Source organism: Sinocyclocheilus rhinocerous, unplaced genomic scaffold (genome assembly GCF_001515625.1).
Source record: "Sinocyclocheilus rhinocerous isolate Xijiao unplaced genomic scaffold, SAMN03320098_v1.1 scaffold2347, whole genome shotgun sequence".
Taxonomy (NCBI): domain Eukaryota; kingdom Metazoa; phylum Chordata; class Actinopteri; order Cypriniformes; family Cyprinidae; genus Sinocyclocheilus; species Sinocyclocheilus rhinocerous.
Genome location: NW_015638980.1, coordinates 170,489 through 183,544, shown reverse-complemented (window position 1 = coordinate 183,544; position 13,056 = coordinate 170,489). Strand labels below are relative to the sequence as shown.

The 13,056-nt window shown below is 33.7% G+C and overlaps 1 protein-coding gene across 1 annotated transcript in view; it reads right to left on the bottom strand.

Moving 5' to 3' along the window:
• Nucleotides 1-7,635: 7,635 nt before the first annotated feature.
• The window catches only part of cabp7a (calcium binding protein 7a), a 37,042-nt gene continuing 31,621 nt past the window's right edge, over nucleotides 7,636-13,056 (bottom strand). The window contains exons 3-5 of the mRNA XM_016566285.1: nucleotides 11,279-11,391; nucleotides 9,789-9,939; nucleotides 7,636-8,546 (exon numbers count right to left, since the gene is read on the bottom strand). Of these exons, the coding sequence (XP_016421771.1) occupies nucleotides 8,416-8,546; nucleotides 9,789-9,939; nucleotides 11,279-11,391 (395 nt within the window). The 3' untranslated portion in view covers nucleotides 7,636-8,415. The remainder of the gene's footprint in view (nucleotides 8,547-9,788; nucleotides 9,940-11,278; nucleotides 11,392-13,056) is intronic.

Here is a 13,056-nt window from a genome sequence, read left to right as displayed (position 1 = left end):
AGAGTTTTGAGAACGCAGCGGACGTGGAGGACTATAATGCGATATGAGCTCACTCAAGTATTGAGGAGCTAAACCATTCAGGGCTTTATAAGAAATTAGCAAGATTTTAAAATGTATACTATGTTTAATAGGGAGCCAGTGCAGAGTAAATATGGGCTAATATGGTCGTACTTCCTGGTTCTAGTAAGAACTCTAGCTGCTGCATTTTGGACCAGCTGGAGTTTGTTTATTAAGCGTGCAGAACAACCACCCAATAAAGCATTACAATAATCTAACCTTGAGGTCATGAACGCATGAGTTAACTTTTCTGCATTTGACATTGAGAGCATGGGTCATAATTTAGATATATTTTTAAGATGGAAAAATGCAGTTTTACAAATGCTAGAAGCATGACTTTCAAAAGAAAGGTTGCTATCAAATAGCACACATACTGGACGTAGGTTCCTAACTGATGACAAAGAATTGACTGCACAGCCATCAAGAGTTAGACAGAGTTCTAGATTACTACATGCAGAGATTTTGGATGTTAACCTTGTGTATTCATTGAATTTAAAGTCATTGCCTTTCAGCTCTCAGTTGTTGTTGTTGTTTTTTCTTTTCTGTCGTCTCTTTGTTCACTAGTTTACCATCAGACACCCAATAAGTCGGATCAATTTTGTTGCGTATTCTGGTCATGAATTGACCAATATGCAGGGACGCGGGAAGTAGGGGTGCTGAGGGGGCTGCAGCACCCACTGTTTTCACATGGTTGCAAATGCAATGCCAAGTTTGTTCATTTAAATGTATTCAGTTTTAGCATTTAATAATTTATTTGTAATGATCTCTGAAATGTAAATTGTAAGTGGGCTATAATAAACCCATGTTTATCTTTATAAACATGATTAATTTTACTTGTGATGTTTTCTATATGGGATGATTAGCCTAATCCTCATGAACACGTGACGCTGGCGCGTGGTATCAGACATGAACTATACAGAATGCGAACAAGGTTAACTTTAATACAAGGAGATAATGGCGCATAAGCAAATTTCAGATTTTTTAAAAATGCCCCCCCCCCTTTCACCCAGCATCTTCCCGCGCCTCTGCCAATATGTAAAGCAACCAAAAGCAGTTAGTTTGAATAACTAATAATATATATATATAGCCTTTATTTTAGATTGTTACAAACACTAACACCTTTTCACGTTATACAATACTATCTTATGACAGTTTTTCTGTAGTGTATGACTAATATTTTCTTAGAATGTAGCATATTAACTACAAATACACTGCCTAAAGCTATAGGCCTAATTGTTCAGAATGTATAGTTTTGTAGACTGTATATATGTACCAGTTATTAAGGAAATACATAAAATAACAGTAATTGTTCAAAAATGTGTATTAACACATTTCTATAAAAATATAAACACATATACACATACATATATATATAAAAAAATGTGTTTATATTACTTTCACAAACAAATATAAATGAACATTTTTCCAATCATAACTTTGTGCTACTATGGCCAGTCAATTTGAGTAATCGCATAGTTTATTCTATTGCGTCATAGTTACGTAATAATATCATTGCGCAATGGCATCACAACATCATTTAGAAAGGTTTAACAACAAAACAAACTGCCTTTAGCAACTTCCCCTGAAAATAAATTGCCAACACTGGAAAAATGAACACACTTTTCAGACACATAGGTGCCGCAGTACATGGTAAAAACAATGTGATTTTAGCATTTTATTTTAAAAAAATTATAATAAAATTTTTTTTTTAAAATCACCAGTCACATTTTCCCTATTAGATCAGTCATGTTTTAAAGGAATTAATCTTCCAAAAATAAAGATTCTTATATAATTTGTTCACTGTTGCTTCAAACCTGCTATTTTCTCTTGAATCACATACGAATAATTTGTAAGAATCTTTATGGCAAATTTGAACCATCAAATATTTAGTATAACGACTGCTGCATATATGACTGTAATTATTTTTAAATACATAATGCACATTATCCCTTACACATTACACCCTAAACTGTATAAATTCAGAATTGATTTATTAGTTAATTGCCCATCTCAACACTAACCGCGCTCTCCCAGCTTTTGTAGGTGCAAAGATCTATTTCTTATATTAAACATTACTCAAGGTCTGCACTCTAAAATTCTCTTTATTTAAACAGGAGATAAATACAAATAACAGACGTTTCGGCTTGCTGCCTTCATCAGTGTGACAAGGTCTCAGTAACTCAATGATTATATGAAGACCAACAATGACCCACAGGTGGTGGTAATTAGGTTTCGAAATTCACAGACTCCAGATCAGTTCCATCTATAACAGCAACACATTTCAACAAAAGCTTAAACAAAAATCAATGGAGACAATAACACATCAGGCAAAAACATGCCGTTCATACACATTGCTCCCAAAAAAATAAAAATAAATAAATAATAATAAAAAAAACAATTTACAAGAAACATGAACGATCAAAATCCTCATTTAAACCCAAAGGTGACATGGTCTTTAAATAAAACATCCAAGACGCCTCTCTTTGTAAGAGTCTTTTATCAATATCTCCACCCCGGCGAGGATTCATTATTTTCTCAATTCCTATACATTTCAGTTGTTCAATATATATGATTATTTTCAATAAAGTGTCTGGCCACTGGAGAAGTAACATCACGTCTACGAATTGCTGATTTATGTTCACTGATTCTAATTCTCAATGGCCTCGAAGTTTTTCCAATATACATCAATGGACATGGACATTGAAGCATATTATATTATTAGTAGAACATTTGATACAAGATTTCATGTAGTATGTTTTATTCGTCAGTAAACATGTAAACTTTTTACATTGTAATATTGAAGAACATGTACAATTTTGCCATGGAAAACAACCTTGTATATACAGGTGCATCTCAATAAATTAGAATGTCTTGGAAAAGTAGATCAGGACTAAGAGAACTAAATTAATACTAAAATTAAGCAAAAAGACAAAAACAGACCAAATCCAAAAACAAGGAGCAAGACAACAACATAGAATTACAAGAGACAAGACTAGGGCAAGACTAGAGCACAAGATCAAACAGACAGGAACACATACTCAGCCACAGAGACAAACACAGTGAGGGAAAGAATGACCACGGACCTGCCAAGACAGTAGGGCAAGGGGCACTATAAATAGGGAGGAAAACACACGAGGAACAGGTGAGAGCAATTACACTTTTTTTTTTTATTTTGGTAAAATGAATTAAAACGTAATGGAGATCAGTTGGAGGTTATATTTAGAAAAAGTGTTGCTAATTAAACTCATTGTGCACTGACTAGACATTTACATTTAGAGAACATATTGACGTATTGTGTTCCCTTCTCCCTTAAATTGTATATACTTTGTCTTAAAAAGGTCTTTAAAAAGTTTTACATTCACCTTAATAAAACCTGCAATAACCCTGATAAAATGGACAATAAATAAAACTTATTGTCCCTTCACTTATCATTGGTTTTGGAAAAAGGCAAAAAGAAAAATAAATACGAAACATATAAAATAATTTCAGGCTCTGCCTTTTAAATATGTAAAAACGGCACATGTACACTGTATTAGAAACAAGATGACGCAACAAAACCAGTGAAGACCATTCTAGTTTTGTGGTTTAGTAACAAGTTGTTAGTTTGCAGTGCAGACACCGTATTAAACTGTTTGTAGGAGAGAAATAATTGTTTTTAAGCCTCTTCTTCCGGTTTAGTTTGGTATTATCTTTATTGATTTGGAATACAGTACAATGTCACAGGTGGATACATAGATTTGTGCACTCGGTAAACACACTTCACAAGGGAGTGTAAGTCCCACTAATAAACATATAAACATATGTATGGCACAATGATTATCCACATTCAAAAATAGTTCATCCCGAACAGAAGTATATTCAGACCTGATAGGAATATCATAGAAATGCCATCACTGTAAACAATATTCTTTATGATCATTAAAAAAAACAAAGTAAGGCAAAGTAAGAAATGTCACAGGACAACATTCAACACGCTCGACGTCTCAAGTATGGAAACAGGCCGAAGCACGGCCAAATACTTGTTTACATAAATTAATGTGAGCAGAATTTTTGTGCGTCTCTTTAGAAAAACACAGAAATGTGGTTCACATCTCAAATAAAGCCTGTGTCATATATTGCCATCTCTCTAACAAAAATAATGAAGCTCTACATGTATCGGTTCAGTCTTACAAACATAAACATCGTGATGATTTATGTAATTAAAAAAAAATCTGGCTATAATAAAAGTGACTTCAATGCGAAAATCTTGGCTACTAAAGTGCTCTACAGATAATAAACTATACTGGTCTGATTAATGAGAAAAACATCCTCTTTTGCACAAACCAACATTCTCAATAAAATCCTCAGTTATATGTTCTTAGCATTTGTCAACCAACATTTCCTATTTGTTTTCATGTATTGCTTAAATATATACTCAATTTTCCCTCCTCAGGAAAGATGACGCAAATAACAAACCTCATAAAAAATGTATTTTTTTTTTTTTCCAGATACCGTTTTTCATGATTCCAAGTAGACATGAAATACTTATATATAATATATGGTTTAATATGTAATGTATATTATAATGAACCATATATTTTGAATGTTTCATTTAAGTTCCAATTAAGAATGGAACATAAGATACATATACAGGTGTCCCCCAGTAACGAGCGTAATGAAGCTTAAGATAAAGAAGCTTTTAGTCAAAATATATGTCCTGTCGGCATCGAACAAGGCAACTTCAAGAAGGCATCGGTTTGCATTTCATTTGTCTTGGGTCTTTTGCCAGCGTTTCAGGCGCCAGGTAACCTGAAAATTTTGCTTGATGTGGTAACACCTTAAATTAACTGGTTTTATTAATGTCAAAAATGTAGATTAATTTAAAAATAAATTAAGTAAATAAAGTAATTTAAACCTTAAATTGACTGGTTTTATTCATGTAAAAAATATAATTTAATTTAATAATAAATTAAATTATTTAAAACCTTAAGTGAACTGGTTTTATTCAGGGTCAAACATTTAATTTAATAATAAATTAAATAATTTTAAACCTTAAATTAACTGATTTTATTCATGGTCAAAAATTTAGTTTAATAATTAAATTAATTTTAAACCATAAACTGACTGGTAACATGAATTTAATAAATTAAATTATTTAAAACCTTAAGTGAACTGGTTTTATTCAGGGTCAAAAATTTAATTTAATAATTAAATTCATTTTAAACCATAAACTGACTGGTAACATGAAATAAGTAACTTAATTCATGGTCAAAAATGTACTTTCATTTAATAATAAATTAAATCTTAAACCTTACATTAACTGTTTTTATTCATGGTCAATTTTTAATTTAAACAAACTGGTTTTAGGTCAAATAAAAGTGATTTAATTTAAGATAAAACCATTTTTATGTTGTATTTAATGTATTATTAAATATAAATCTATTAAATCTTATTATAATAGGTTATACCAACAAAAGTACTTTTAAGGGTTAGAGCAAGTAGAAATAGATCCTTAATGAAAGTTGCCACTTTTACAGAGTGATACACCTAAAACTAAGCATTCAACACTGCTCTGCTTTACTTGTATTTCTCTTTCATTAATAAGCAGCTATTGTGAATAATTCATTCTGTTGGATCTGATTTACCAAGCACAAATAAAACTCTGGGGCAGACGGGGTTACCAGCCAATCCGGTAATGATATAATGAGAATTTTCTTATCAGGTTTTTCAATTCTGGATGAGTTTTGAATAATAGCTATTCTCTGGTTAAAGATAATTAGCTATTTCAAGCCATAATATTTTGCTTGCGGCTCGGGAACATTATTAGCTTTCCCATTTCTAATAATGAATAAGGAATTGTGCCTGTATAATGGGGGAAACCTGTACATTGTTGTCCTGTGACTCCTCTTTGACTGTCACTCGATCGTAGTGCTTGTGTGTTTCCATCCGTTGCATATTTCATTTATACCTGGACATCCAAATATAAGAGTTTCATGGTGCTGTAACTAACAGCTAAATCAATTCAGGCCCTGGGCAGAGTTAAAAACTAATGTTATACCCTGGAAAATGCCCTTCAACAGAATGACACGCTTACAGCTGATACATATTCAAACCCTGACATTCATATTTGAAACATGATTTACACCTTAGCTATCATCAAGTCGACCTGCACACAAACTGCTATGTTTCCCAGGAAAACACTGGACAGCGTCACAAATGGAACATTCATATGGACATATGAACAATATATTTTGAAATAGAAGTGAAACACTGACATACCACAGTGTTTGCTCTCAGGTTATATTAATACACATATTCCTTACATTGCGAACGAATAAAAACATCATGACCATCCATTTAAGTTTGGTAATAAGCTTAAATGGACATCGATTTGGTTCAAAAACAACCATTAAATCATTTCCTGATATGTCAGAAATCAAATACTCCTTTTATAATGTGTCTTAACGTAATCATTTGGTATTATTTCATGCCAGTCGTGTCATTTCAATTCAAAAGCTCCTAATTATCAACTCTATGTGATAACTACAGTGCACATGTTCGCAAAATGTAACGGTTACATTTGCACTGCCAAGCACTGTTGATCGTTCACACAGTAAGCCTGAAAATGCATAGTGTATTACAGGTGAAAAGAAAATCATTTTGATCCACGTACTGTAAAACACTTAAAGGAATAGTTCGCCCAAAAACAAAATTTGCTGAAAATGTGCTCACCCTCAGGTTGAGGAGTTTGTTTCTTCATCAGATCAGATTTGGATAAATTTAGCATTATATCACTTGTCCAAACAGCTGATAAAAACATCACAATAATCCATGAGTAATCCACACCACTCCAGTCCATCAATTAATGTCTTGTTTAGACGTTAAAGACATCAACTTTAAAACTGGCCAAAATATGAGTTCATAATTCATAATAACGCTTTGTCCAGGGGAAAAGTCCGTCCTCTGTTGTCCTCTCGCATGAAAATCCACCAATATATCTGTTTTGAAATTTTTTGGACTGTTTTCACTTATAAACGGTGCTTGATCTGTGCATATTTCTCTCCTGATTCAGATAAGATGACTTTTTTTAGTGGAGATATTATGAGTTATGGACTTGTATTTCAGCCGGAAGCAATGGTTTGAAGTTAAAAACATCCTGATGGATGTGTTTCTTACATTCACTTCACAAGACATTAATTAATGGACTGGAGTCGTATGGATTACTTGTGGATTATTGTAATGTTTTTATCAACACCGACAAGATTTTAGGAGTCAAAATCGTGTAATCTGACACAGTGACTATCGTGTCCGACAAAAATATTGTGTAGTCTGAACCCGGTTGCTATGTTTCTGTCTGGGAACATTTCAGTTGCGTTGCTGTCTATGGAGGGCCAGAGAGCTCTCAGATTCCATCAAAAATATCTTAATTTGCGTTCCGAAGATGAACGAAGGTCTTACGGGTTTGAAACGACATGAGGGTGAGTAATTAATGACATAATTTTCATTTTGGGGTGAACTAACCCTTTAACTCATATGCATCTTGGATGGCCTGAAGGTGACTTTCATTTTTGGGTGATCTATTCCTTTAATACTGTACAGGTATGTCACTAGTGGTATAGTATCACTTTTGGGATGTTTCACGCCCCCTTTTGGCCATATGGAGTACTACTACAATCATTTCAGGCATGTGCAATTGGTAAAAACCAACAATAGTTACTGGACAAACACAAGACTAACATTGCATGACATGAGCATGCCCTAAACAGCCCTTATTCTCATGCAAGGGGATCAGTATACTGGATGTAAAAGATGTCACAAACGGCCTCTGCTGCATATCCAACTCTTCATACATGTGAGACGGGTCTTTCTTTGGAAAATTTGTTTTGGGATCTAATATATAGATGAATGGATGCACAGCTGAGCTCTACTGGTACATCCAGGCTATTGTAAATCCATGCATCATCATGCATTGAAGAGTAGGATCCTCGGTTGGAGATGTCCATGCGGCTAAACTCACCCAAAACATACTGAAGAGGGAGAGAGAGCGGTTGAAGGGGAAACTTTTAAGAGTCCGTTACAGTATAAACTTCTTCTTCCTCTCTTTTCATGTACTTTTTATCATACCTTTTTGGGTAAGACACAGTATGTGTGCGTTTATATATATCTGTGTGCATTACGTTTGCTGTCAAATCTGAAAAATTCTGTCCAGTGGAAGCTGTAGCTCGTCTCAAAAATATTTCAGTCACAACATTTGGATTTCATCTAAATAAAATGAACTTTTAAGCTGCTCCAGTTTGTGTGTGCATTTTTTTTTTAGCCTGTTTTGTCACTGTCATATGTTATATTGAATTGAATCAACGTTGTGATTGGTCCATTCGGTTACTTCATGCCACTGCGAAGCACCTGATTGGCTGCGATAAGCATAACACTGATGATGAAAGCGATCGCGAAGGCGCAGATCAGACTCTTCCGTACGCATGTTTGTTTCACCTGCTGGGTTGGACTCTCCGCTGAAGAAGCAGAGAGAAATGAATCAGAAGATCGGGAGAAATAAAGTGTTAAGACAAGGTTTGGAGGTGATTCATTGAAATGAAATGAAAAATGTGGGACATTGCGACCAAAAAGTGTTTGAAAGATAGTATCTTCGCCAAAAAAAGTTTATAAATATGTAGGATTGCAAGAAACCACATCTCCTTTCCAAAACCTAGTGAGATGCATGCCTAGGCAATCTTTTTAGGCAGCATAGGGAAATTCCAAACGTATTATGCCGCCTTCTAAGATACCTTGTTTTGGACTAAATTAAAGGAGGCATCACAAATATCCTTCACAGATAAGACAATCTCAGATGTATTGCGACCAACTCCATGAAAGCCCATGAAAGTTGGTGGATAGAATTGAGGGGAATGTGAATGAAAAATGTACTGAAAAGTAATGATAAAAATATTTTATAACCATATGTATGTCTTCTTTGTACTATTTAATCAACTGCGAGTTAGTCAAGTCTTTGTGCATTTCACCTACTGTAAGAAGAAGCTGTATTTGTATGTCACACATACACCATCGTTCAAAAGTTTGGAGTTGAAAGATTTTTTAAAGGTTTTTGAAACAATTTTCTTATGCTCACCAAAGCTACATTTATTTGATCAAAAACACGGTTAAAACAGCAATATTGTGAAACATTTTTACAATTTAAAATAAGTGTTTTCTATTTTAATATATTTTAAAATGTAATTTATTCATGTGATGCAAAGCTGAATTTTCAGCATCATTACTCCAGTCTTCAGTGTAACATGATCCTTCAGAAATCTAATATGCTGATTTGCTGCTCAAGAAAAAATTATTTTTCTTTCTGCTGTTCTGCTTAACATTTTGTGAAAACTACTTTTTTCAAGATCCATGATAAATAGAAAGTTCAAAAGAACAGTGTTTATTTGAGATAGAAATCTTTAGCAACATTATAAATGTCTTAACTGTCACTTTTGGTTAATTTAATGCATCCTTGCTGAATAAAATTATTATTTATTCAAAAAAATAATAATAATACTGACCCCAAACATTTGAATGGTAGCGTATGCCTAGATCAAGATATTAAGATTTTTGGGTGGATCTTCATGCACCAAATTCTAATTTAGCCCCTCTATACACCTTACAAAATTAAACAAGATGATGAAATGGTTTTGACAGGAAAGTAATAATAATTCAACTTGTATTTCAGCCAGAGTTGTGCATTAAGAAAGAAAAAACATTCTTACTGTCAATGTCAACCTGGCAGTCCTCAGGATTTTCGATGTGATTCTCCTCTGTCATGATGATATTCTCGATGTCCTTCATAGTCAGGTGGTCACAGAAGGTTTCGTATAAGAGTCTCTTCAGCTCTTCCACAGTCAGCTTCTGCATATCACACTAAAAACAGAGACAAAACCGTATGATTTCATTCTGAAATTCTCTGATGTTTAATTAGTCTAAATGCATTACATTTATGCATTCAGTAGATGCTTTTATCCAAAGCATTAAAGGTATACATTTTTATCAGTTTAGTCAGGACCACTCTGTTTGATTAAGATTATTGTAGAGGTCCTGAACATTACTTTGGTGGCAGGCTTCGCTCTGAAGGGTTCAGATTCTGAGCTGTCCACAAGCAAACCTCGCTGAGGTTTGAACCCCCCGAAGCCTAAGCAATTACCAGATTTTTTTGTATAGGCAGCAGTTATATAATCCATGCAGAGTAATACAGTACTGTAAATGAAATTGGACAGATTGAGCAACGGTGAGCTGGATAGATGATATATCTCCGTGGAGAAGCAGTTATGTGATCATGTATCTTTATAAGGAGGAGCTGGGGATGGAGGATGGGTAAGCATATGTCTGTGAGTACGGATGCACTTATTTATCTTGTTAATTGATAGTGGGAGGAGTTACGATCAGCTGAGCATTCAGTCGCTCAAACTACATTTCATGCATTCATGCAACTTGATCAAACTTTATTAAAAGTCAAAATTGAACAACATATGCAACCCATTTCATTTCTATAATGTCTCATATTTCATGATTTTGTCCTTTAGGAATTAATTGGATTATTAAAAGTGGACTGAAGGACATCTTTCCAGAAAGTTGTTTTGTTTTGCATACATTTTGATTACAAAGACAAGTATCTTTCCTTTGAAACAACATGCACTGATGAATTTCTGACCAGGAATGTTTCGTAAAAAAGTAGATGAGGTTGATTTAGATTTCAGCGCACATATACAGTATATATACAGTATATGCACATATTCATAGCTCTGAACTTATAATCACACAGAGAGACGTTTACGAGGGAGACCCCCGTAGCTATTTGGGGTCAAACGCGCTGCTAAAAAATGCACCAGCAGCGAGCTGTGATTAGAGAAGCAAACCCTTTGGGGGAATCACCATATGGTCCGTACAAATTATATTCTGCTCTTCTCACTCGCAGACATGCAGCGGAAGGGACTGTTATGAAATCTATTAATGAATCTTGCTTAAAGTCATCATGTCACATAGCAATATATCTGTACTGAAATGTATTCAAATATGCAAATTTGGCTCATGTTTACAGGATAGGAGGCAATTCCCATAAGGTGATTCATGTCTGTTTGTTGGATTTCATAGAGAGCATTGAAAGTGTATCTAATCTGGTTTCTGTGTGTGACAGGGACAGACGGAAGCAGCACACTTTGTGCCTGTTGTCACTTGGAATAAGACAGGAATGGCTAATAATCACCTTCCAGAACACAGAGTCAAAATTGGTTCCGTTGAACTTGTCAGGCATCCCGGCAGCCGAGAGTTTGGGCCCCAGGAGAGTAACAAATTCCTCAAAATCCACCTGGCCGTCTCCTAAAAAACAGAGCGTGAAGTATTAGATGCATTCTAGCACCACATCAAGTGACAGAATCTTGCTATGAAGAACTGAACTGAGAATGCCTGCAGTGAAAATTCCTGCATTTGAATCAAATTTGCATTGAGGTATCAATGTGATGTAGAAGTGTAATTTGAATTTAATAAAGAATTAAAATGGGATGAAAATAAATCATATTCCTGCAAAGTCTTTTAATAATATGAATTACCCATAAACATGTTATCAAAAGCTATCAAATAGAGTTTGTGAAAAGCTAATAATTCATTTAATCCTAAAAATGAAAAATTACAATAAATAAACAATTTAAAAACAACAAAAAAAACACACTAAAAATTTTTAATATTTTATTTGTTTATCTGCATGCCTTGTCACCTAACCAGCATCAGGAGAACTGTGAACATTACTGAAATATTAACTTAAAATTTCAGGGGGTAGATATTAAGTAAATACTGTATTTTAGGTCAAAGGGGTTTGATGGAGAAAAAAAGTTTGGGAATCCTGGAAATAGAGTATTTCTAGAAACATTAGATGATATCAATAATCAACACCACCAATAGAATTTTGTTGTTAATTAATATTAATCGTATTTAATATATATATTTTTAACAAATTAACTTACATTTAATGGACCGTGGCAGAAGCATTTTGTGATTAAAATGCTACTGCTTTGATGACTGTGTTAATAGTCATGAGTCATGTTTAATCAGGTAAGACAAAATTATTTCACATATCTGAGAGTAAACAGCTGTAGTTAAGCAATGACAATTAATGATAATGATTATTATGTAGTTAAATTAAACTGCTCTGTTAAAGGATTTTTTGCAATTCACAAATATTCAACAGTCACTGTCAGTGGTGGACAAAGCACACAAATCAAGTACTTGAGTAAAAGTATAGATACGTATAATAAAATATTACTCCAGTAAAAGAAAAAAGTACTCAGTTTTCAATTTTACTCGAGTGAAAGTACAAAAGTACTTGATTTTTTATGTACTTAAGTAAAAAGTACCGATAGATGAATATTTATTTTGCAGTTTTATATAGGCTACTTTTATCATTTAATTTTATATTAGCATATATTTTTTTATAATCCTACTGCTCAAAATACCTGGGATTTTCCCAAAATAACCAATAAGGAAATAATGAATATAATAAGGAAAATATAATTAGATTTTCATAATGATTTTTTTCTTCTCAAACCTTGTCTGTGGTGAAAAAACACCCCTGGCCAAATGCCCCCAGAGGGCATCACTTCCCACTTTGATAATTACTGTAGTTACCATGTTCTGAACATCACATCCTTTCTTTTTCCCCAGATGTAATCTATCTAGGTGGTTGAATAAAAATATTTGGACTTTATTTAAAAAAAATTACCTCAATTTAGCACCAGCAAGCTCGTTAGCTAGACAGTTAGCATCAGCTAACATTATTGACTTATTTTCAGCATGGTTATGAATAAACATTTATATTTGTCTACTCGGCTAGTTGATCCAGATACATAGTAACGTAGGCTATGTGTGCTGACAAACAATATAAAAACAGACGTCACATAGGGCTAAATGCATAGCATTTTAGTAAAACTGCTAACGTTACAGCAGCGGGGAAGATGAACGGGCATGAGTTATTTTATTTAATCGGTGTTA